Raw genomic sequence first — 9212 nt, forward strand, 5'->3', positions numbered from 1 at the left:
AAAATGGTAGGGGTGGCAAATAATTGGCTAAGGGTGGCCATGGCCACCACTGGCCCCCCATCTAGCTCCGCCCCTGTTTAAAAGAAACCTGAAACTCTTGACGATGAAGCGATATGACAACTGATGTTTTCTTTATTTGTAAAAATCTTAAGTTATTTTGTGTATGAGTGACACCTTCTTATTTTTTAAAAGAATGGGGGCAAATATGTTTTACTCATTTTTGCTTCTTTTCAGTCATGATTTTGTTTGTTACAAGAACTGTTCATGTTGTGTTTTATTGAGTGAAACGCAAAGGGCCCCCCTCAGCTGAAATCTTTCATACACATATGTGTAGTTAAATCTATAACTCATGAATATTTATTCCTTTCTCTGCTCACAGAGGAAAAAAAGAAGCTCCCCATGCTCATGAAGGTGTGGAGGACGGATGGAGGCGGTGCTCTGCAGGCAGCAGCAGGCTGGGCAGGGCGGCTCCGAGGACCGCAGTCAGTGAGCGCAGCCGCGGCGGAGAAAGAGGATACAGACACGGAGGACTACCGAGCAGGACCACCGTGACACCGCCTGTGAACAGCGCGGAAACACACCGGGGGTCTTCGTTTTTCCTTCCCATGTTTCTGTAGAAGCAGGTTAGTGTTGAGTCACCCCGCGCGCGCCCAGCTAACTAACTAACTAACGGATGCTGCCTCTCTCCTCCTCGGCCCTGGCTAGCTCTCCTCCTACCGCTGCTTAAATTAGGCAGCTTTCTAGGAGCCCTGACACTAACTAGCTGTTTGGCGGTTCCGCTCTAATCCTGCGGCTAAATTCAGCGCATATATGGAGATAACAAGCAGCTTAAGCTTCTTATGCTGTTTGACTTTGTGGCTTAATGCTCGTTATTGGCTAACCATGTCTGTGGCTAGCTTAGCAGAGCTGCTGCTCCATCAGCTGCAGGCTTTCTGACTGACAGCTCACTGCTTTCTCTGGGGCTCTGCTTCATTTTACACCATGTTATGGAAATATCTTTAAATATTTACCTACCAAAGTTTCGTTGAAATAGCAAAGCAACAAGTATCCAGATTAAACAAGTTTTTGGTGCCACTAAAATAAGCATTTATTTACCTGAGCTGTCAAACAGCTTGGATATAGAGCAGCTCTGGTGTTTCATACAGATAGGATAAACTCACAGATTTATGCAAAATAGATTTGCTCAGATTTGTTGTTTTGATTTTACACAGACACGTGGAAAGGGATTACACCGACTTGTTTGGGTTTTTTCTAAAATTATTTTATTACAAAACCACAATCTATTATGTATTTTCTCGATTTTGAGTAGTCAACACAAAATTCATAGATTTTGTGTGGGAGGAAAATTGCAAAAAATATAAAATAACCCCCAGACCTTAAATATAAGGTCCATGAATCCAAGTTTAATTTTCAGCTTTGGTTGAAATCAGGGACACTGTTGGTCTGATGTCATTGGTCCTATGCAAAAATATGCATGCTTATTTTTTATGCTTGACAGGAAATAAGGGTGTATTTCGTTTAAATAGAAAAGCAGCATTTCTTGCTACATTTATACATAACTTATAAGCACTGCACTCACTAGATGCTGTTTATCAATGACTGAAGATTAACTGGCTCTGATGAATGAGGAATTAAGACTTTTGTCCACTAAATCTGTGCCTATTTAACAGAATATAGTCCAAATATGTCTATGTTGATTTATACTTTTTTATTTTATTTTAAAGATATAGAATTGTGCAGAGGTAAATAGAGGTAAAACCCACTCTTTTAAATGTTCTCTTTGTATTATAAAAAAAAGCGAAATAATAGATTCAACGGATGCCAAATAAATGTATTGTATTTATGTGCCCTGGAACTAGAAGAGGAACTAACACTGAGCATTTCATATATTAACCTCACTCTACAAGTTGTACATCTAGGATTTAGTTACTCCGTTTAACCCATTTCATGTATTTTATTTAGGGCTGAAACAATTCATTGGATTAATCAGTTATTGAAATAATGTCAAGAAATTAAGTTATCAATTAATCGTTAACTGGAGTATAGAGACTCTAAAATATGTCTTTAGCTCACAGAGCGACCCACTTAGAGCAGGAATTATACCAAAATTGTAAAAAAATTAACAAAATTTTGCATTTTAGATAAAACATGTTTTTGTCTGTCAATAGTCTCCATCCAGAACTCATCTACTGCTGCAACAATGCTGTATTGTAAATTATAAACATGTTATTCACATGTAATTGTTGGTAGGGACAAATAGGTCAGTCCAAAATGTTGGTAGGGACATGTCCCTATGGTCTCTATGCAAACCTACGCCCATGCATGAATCCATTATTCATCTTTTTTAAATAGAACTACTGTTGGACTGAGCGGTTCTAACCCATAGAAAGGTTTTGATTCGTGCCATTCTTTTTGCAGCTCTCTTTCTCTCTCTATGCTAGGAGTCATTGTCTTTCTAGAAAGTGAGCCTCTATCACAGCCTTTTTCAGCCTCTTGCAGGTTCTCTTCATGCTGAAGAAAGTGATGCCCACAGCATGATGCAGCTTTCCCTGTGCTTCACTGTTGGGCTGTTGTAATGAGGGGGGATAAAGCTATTGCTGTCAAGTTTCTGTTGACCTGCAAAGTTGGTTTGAACTTCAGTTTTCTTTCTCTTCACCATTATACATGAGCAAACATTGTATTGTTCTTCATATATAGTCCTAAAGCTTATGCCTCGTATGAGCTGCTGCTATTGTTCTGCTGGACTCGAGTATCTCCCATCTCGATCTCTGTGATTAACAGGGACACAATGAACACTAATCAGCATGATTTCCTCAGTAGGTCATGTAAACATGCCAGATTTATCCATGTAGGCCTTTATATGGGCAGACCATGAAAAAAATTTGGGAAGAATAAAAGTTGAATGTAAAGTAATTAAAATGACATCATCTTGTCATAAATGACCCACATATAAGCATACTCTGATGCACCATTATTTTAAAATGAATTGCTAAATTTACCTAATTACAGCCACTGTTTTCTAGATTGAGAAACACCAGCTGTGAGATGAAATGTGGGTTACTATCTAAAGCAGGTATGCTCAAAAATCTGTCCTTAATGGCCACTGTCCTGCAGGTTTTAGAGGTTTTCCTGCACCCGCACAGCTGATTTTCATTGATTGCTGATTAACAGCCTTTTACAGAACCACATTCATTGGAATCAGCTGTGCTAAAGCAGGGAAACCTAGAAAACCTGCAGGACAGCAGCCTTCGAGGACCAACATGCCTGATCTAAAGCATTAACTGCCTTGATGGAGACAGCCACTGTCCAGATGCACTTTTTGGGGATTTATATGTAACAGGAGTTTAAGTTAAACTACTGTGTCTCTATTTTATTTAAATTTTTTTGTTATTTTCAATTAAATTTAGGGTTGTTCTACTAAACAATGATATATGAAGTAATGCATAGTAGCAGTTTGGGTTAAACCAGTTTTACCATAAAAAATCTGCAATAAAAATGGCAAAACAAATGTATAAATAATAAGGTGTCCAAAGGTAATTTAGCTGTAGATGAGAGACTTTGTAGGTCTAATGTGTTTAGGTCTGTACAGGAAAGCTGTTCTATAACGGTGGTGAACCTTCACAGCACTGCCCCGCTTTCCAACATTACACTGATAGTATTGCTGACTCATTCAGGAGAGAACAGCTGAAGCTGTTTACAAATGTTTAAAGCACCGCAGGCCTTGGTTAGAGTCAGTGGTCATGATTCAACAAAAGTCAAGAACCATCCACCAAAAAAGATCTGTTTTACAAAAAACACTTTTTTTTTTTTCTTTTTTCTTTTTTTTTTTTTACATAATGGTTGATTTGGAAAGTTTGATTTATTTTGCTTCTTCATGTTTGAAATCATTTGGAAGTTTGTTTTTACCACATTGACGCCTGCTTTTTATATCCATTTAAAAGTCTGTTCAGAATTTCCTGGAAATTTGTTTTAATTATTTTGTTATTAAGGCTTTGACTTTAAATGCATTAAATTGGATTATTTAATCAAAAACATTTTAACATGTAGAAATAAAAATGAATGCAATTAAGTGTACGTATTAAATTCCAAACGGGAGCTTTTTTACTTGCTGTTTATTGTACCATAAATCTGAAGCACAAGCAGCATCAGTTGGTCCACTAGAAATATTCAAGCTTGAAAACCATGTCGGAAACCATAATAAATGCTATATGAACTGGATTTATAAGAAACAATGGCCTGAAATCCTGCATATTGAATATGCTTTATGCAGAACTGAAGTATCATGGTTCTGTCAGTTTTAGAAATGAAACTAATCTTCTGTTTTCAGGGAGTAATGTATGCCATGTGCCCTGCTGCTAACTTTTTGTACCATATTTAGAAATTTTTATTTAATAGGTCTGAAACAATTATTCAGATTAATCATGAGTAATCAATAATTGAAATAATCAGCGGTTAATTTAGTAAACAGCAGTTAATCGTTAACTGGAGAATACAGACTGTATAACATGTGTTTAGCTAAAGGAGCAACCCACTCAGGGTAATAATTATGCCAAAACTGTAAAAAAAAATATTTAAAATGTTTCCTTTTTCGATAAAAATTTTTTTCGTCTGTCATTCTGCTCTATCCAGAACTCCTGAAGTGAGAAGTTTTAGTTCCACCTGGTTAAATTCTGTAAAAAATCTTCTTTAAGGAACCTCTTGCTATCAGATTATTAATCGATTAATTGAAAAAATAATCACTAATTTATGGCAAAATAATCATTACCTACAATCCTATAATTTAGTTAAACTTTTACAGTGGTGTGTGATAGTCTTTGGGGTCTGGCTGTTTATGCTTCAATAATATTTTAAAAATAAGATTACTAAAGTGACACAACAGATAATAAAAGTCAATGAATAAGATGCAACTTTAATGAGTCTTCTGTTTTCTTGCTTATTTCCCCAGCCTGCTGCAGTGAGCTCAGGCTGATGTCTATAGCCTAACATGGTTGCTTGCTTCTCTTGTCTTTCATGTTTAGCTTTCCTGCTCCTTTTCTCTGCGTCGATCACCATGACGGCTGAAGAAACCATAAATGTGAAGGAGGTGGAGATCATCAAGGTGATCCTGGACTTTCTCCACTCCAGGAAGCTGCACATCAGCATGTTGGCTTTGGAAAAAGAGAGCGGCGTCATCAATGGACTCTACTCAGACGACATGTTGTTCCTCAGGTAGTTTCTCACTCTCACCTGAAATGTTTATGGTTCATCAGATTTCTGAGTCCAACGGCCATTTATTATCAACCTTTTATTGAATTATCTTTTAATTCATTTTAATTGTATTTATCTTATAATGACAGTATATGTGACCCGTCATGGAATCCTGGGACACATGTCACCCGGACAACTTTCGAGCAAAATGAAAAAAAAAAAAATAATAATAATTTATTATTACCGGTATTATTATTATTTTTTTTTTTCAAATTTGGTGATTTTCGCTTTTCTGCTATTTTAAGTCATGAAGAAGCCTTTCTGTGTTTGAGAAAGCAATATTGTTATATTTAAAAGTTTACATTTTAGGCTTAAAATAAAGAGATTTCCTCATATGCAATATATCATCATCTGTTTGTAAGCTGTCCTCTGTTTCCTTTGTTATTGCCCCCTCCCTCCAAGCGAACAGCGTGGCAAAGTGGTTGATATAAGGTAGCAAAAATGACCGATGTAGTAATATCAACTGAAGATGGATGCTACAAAGATTGATATGCAAATTTTTTGACATTTAGAGGTAAATAGATGCACAGTGCAAACTTCTGACATGATTTAGCCTAGTAAACTAGCCCCACCCGCCAGCGGCAAAAAATTGTTTTAGCCTGCAGGTGGTCTAGCCTCGATCAGTTCCCCAGTTCCAAAAGAACTGGCGGGCCAATTAGAACGCAGAGATGTGTTTTGAGTTTTTGGATGCAAAGCGGAAGGGGTTTTGAGGGTGGGACGACAAAGCTGCACAACACTGGAGAAAGCACAACAAGAAAGATGGCAACAACTATTGAACAGTTCTCGTTTGATTCAGCTTTGGAATCAGTTTTAGAAGGATTAGACTTGGGGTTTTTGTTGCAACATGAGCAGGAAGAGGCTCTACGCTCATTCATTTTTTAAGAAGGCTGTATTCGCTGTTTTACCGACAGACTGTTCGTTTACATTCCCCCACCAGGTTTCTGTCACGCTTACTACGTCACAGTCAGTTGCGCTCATTGGTCAGATCGTTGGCCAATAGGCACAGACATGGTTTGAAAAACAACGGGTTGTTCTCATCAACAATCTTCTGATGTCTCATTCATCGGGGCCAGACTAAATTACACATTTAATCTCACATTTAGTTTGGTTTATCAGGTTAGAGATGATTACTTCCACTGAAAAGATCAGAACCTACAATGAAGACTGAATACTTCATTGTAGGCAGTAAGACCTAAATAAAATACGTTTCTCTTCCTTATGAGGTCAGTTTCCATACATTATAGTTTTTTTATTTTGTGTTCATTCTAAGAACATGTGCGTCAGCTATTATCCACCTAAACCTGCTTGTCAGCATTCTTTGATAAAATGTAATGCTAATCATTTTAGCCAATGGTGGAGGAATTACTACTTTATATTCTTGCCAAGGATTTACAAACATCAAAGTAAATGTATCAGATTCATTTATTACTTAAGTAAAAGTATGAGGTATCTGTAGCTGTGAAATGTGCAGCCAAAAGTAAAATAAAATCTATTTCACTTTACACAATGTATATCCACTATTCACTATTTGCACAAAACATTCAAATATAGCATTATATGTCGTGACTGGTCACATATTTGAGATTATTAGAGATTAATTTTAAATCAGCCGCCATATTTTGGAGCTAAATGTGAGTAGTCAATGTTGGATTTTTTTCAGGCAGCTGATCCTTGACGGCCAGTGGGATGAGGTCCTCCAGTTCATTCAGCCCCTTGAGTGTATGGATAAGTTTGACAGGAAAAGGTAGGAACCAAAAAATTTCCAGCATTAAATAATTTACCCTTTTTTTAATGTAAACATAATAAATACAGCCGTTTGCTATTATAATTCATATTTAACTCCACAGATTTCGCTACATCGTCCTGAAGCAGAAGTTTCTGGAGGCTCTGTGTGTAAATAATGCCATGTCAGCAGAAGAAGAGCCGCAGCATGTAAGTCCAAGTCTACATATGATGTTTTATAGAACCTTAGACATTTACTGGTACCACTGCTAATGATATGTAAAGCAATCTGTTGTTACAGTAGCATAATCGGATATCTAAAATATTAGAGGCATTTCAACTTTTAATCTGTGTATGTTTATTCTGTAGAAATAATTATAACAAAACAACATATTGTTAGCCCTAACAGTTCTGATAAAATAAAAAAAAGTATTATTTTACTGGTTTTAAAGTTAATGAGCACTGACAAATGATAGATTTATGATTTTATGGCTCATTTCTCGTAGCTGTTGATCTATTTTATGATTGAGATCTTGAATATTACCAAGTTCTTTTCATTTAAACAATAGATGAAAATGTGTAAAAGATCTGTGATGCTGTTGGCCTGTTGGTTCTCTTCCAAAGACCACTCGCATAATAAAATCAAAGGTCAAGTAATGTTACAGAAACAAATGTTAGCAGTTGGTTGAATGTAAACTCAGCTTTTTGCATCAAATTTACGTCTAAAGGGAAACTGTAGACTGTGGTTTCATGTCCTCTCTTTCTGCTGAATGGTGTGTATTTTCTGTTTTTTAGCTAGAGTTCACCATGCAGGAAGCCGTGAAGTGTCTCCACGCTCTGGAAGAGTTCTGCCCGTCCAAAGACGACTACAGCAAACTGTGCTTGCTGCTGACATTGCCTCGGCTCACCAACCATGCTGAGTTCAAAGTGAGACTTTTAGCTTTTAGATTCACAGCTTAGTCACTGTTTTTCTTTGTTTGCTGCTTAATGGGGATAAAGGTCTTGTACAGATGTTTCTTTGGGGTGAAGATAACAGTCTGACTGTTTTTCCTGATTGTTTTTGTTAATGTTTGACCCTGGATGCCTCGATGTGCCATTTTCCCCCATCAGGACTGGAATCCCAGCACAGCCAGGGTGCAGTGCTTTGAGGAGGCCTGCAACATGGTGGCAGAGTTTATCCCTGCAGACAGGAAACTGAGCGAGGCTGGTTTTAAGGCCAGCGGGGATCGACTTTTTCAGCTGCTTCTTAAAGGAGTTCTGTATGAATGCTGTGTGGAGTTCTGTCAGGTGTGAGCTACTGAAGACACATGGAGCTGGTCTGTTTGTGTAAATGTGTCTGGTGATAAACTTTACCGTGTTTTCATGTGCAGAGCAAGGCGACGGGAGAGGAGATAACCGAGAGCGAGGTCCTTCTGGGTGTGGACATGCTGTGTGGTAACGGCTGCGATGATCTGGACCTGTCGCTGCTCTCCTGGATGCAGAACCTCTCCCACAGCGTTTTCACCTGCGCCTTCGAACAAAAGCAGCTTAATATCCACGTCGACCGCTTGGTCAAGCCAGCTAAGACCGGTTACGCCGACCTCCTTACGCCGCTCATCAGCAAGCTCTCCCCGTACCCCTCCTCTCCCCTTCGTCGACCTCAGTCTGCAGACACCTACATGTCCCGGTCATTGAACCCAGCGCTAGACGGGCTGTCCTATGGTTTGTCAGGCCAGGATAAAAGGGCGAGCGGCGGGGACATAGTGCCAGGAAAAGGGGTCTCTCCAATGTCTCACTCGTTTGCAAACTTCCACTATCCAGGAGTAGGCGGACAGAATCTGAGCAGGAGCCTCATGATGGAAAGCTCTGAATGCCACAGCATCTTTGAGGAGTCCCCGGAAACGTAAGAGCATTTCAGGGGATTCAATCTCTTTCCAGGCCTTGAAAACACCCTAGCTAGACTGTAAAGGGTCACATTAACACTCTTCAGTGAAGAGGTTGCTATCGAAGAAAGATGACTCCAAATTAGGCATTTTTGGCATCGCACAGGTGTTAAGATGAAACGATTGATTACAGATTTGCTTTTAGCAACCTCAAGAAAAGAAAAATAATCTTCTCTATGGAGGCATATTGGCATGTCCAGCAAATTACGCAACAAAGCAAAGTTGCTTTATTTTAAGCGAGTCCAGCTGTCTTTTAAGGAAAAAGATGTGTATATATGCAAATGTCCAGGGTTATTAACAGAATATTTTTATTAGCAGGGG

General features: G+C 38.4%; 1 protein-coding gene across 1 annotated transcript in view; it reads left to right on the forward strand.

Annotated features, from left to right (window-relative positions):
* The first annotated feature begins 435 nt into the window (after positions 1-435).
* The window catches only part of LOC107092320 (WD repeat-containing protein 47-like), an 18732-nt gene continuing 9955 nt past the window's right edge, over positions 436-9212 (forward strand). The window contains exons 1-7 of the mRNA XM_015386717.1: positions 436-623; positions 5019-5208; positions 6908-6991; positions 7095-7179; positions 7765-7896; positions 8080-8256; positions 8340-8851. Of these exons, the coding sequence (XP_015242203.1) occupies positions 5051-5208; positions 6908-6991; positions 7095-7179; positions 7765-7896; positions 8080-8256; positions 8340-8851 (1148 nt within the window). The 5' untranslated portion in view covers positions 436-623; positions 5019-5050. The remainder of the gene's footprint in view (positions 624-5018; positions 5209-6907; positions 6992-7094; positions 7180-7764; positions 7897-8079; positions 8257-8339; positions 8852-9212) is intronic.

This window comes from Cyprinodon variegatus, unplaced genomic scaffold (assembly GCF_000732505.1).
Source record: "Cyprinodon variegatus isolate N-32 unplaced genomic scaffold, C_variegatus-1.0 Scaffold374, whole genome shotgun sequence".
Classification (NCBI taxonomy): domain Eukaryota; kingdom Metazoa; phylum Chordata; class Actinopteri; order Cyprinodontiformes; family Cyprinodontidae; genus Cyprinodon; species Cyprinodon variegatus.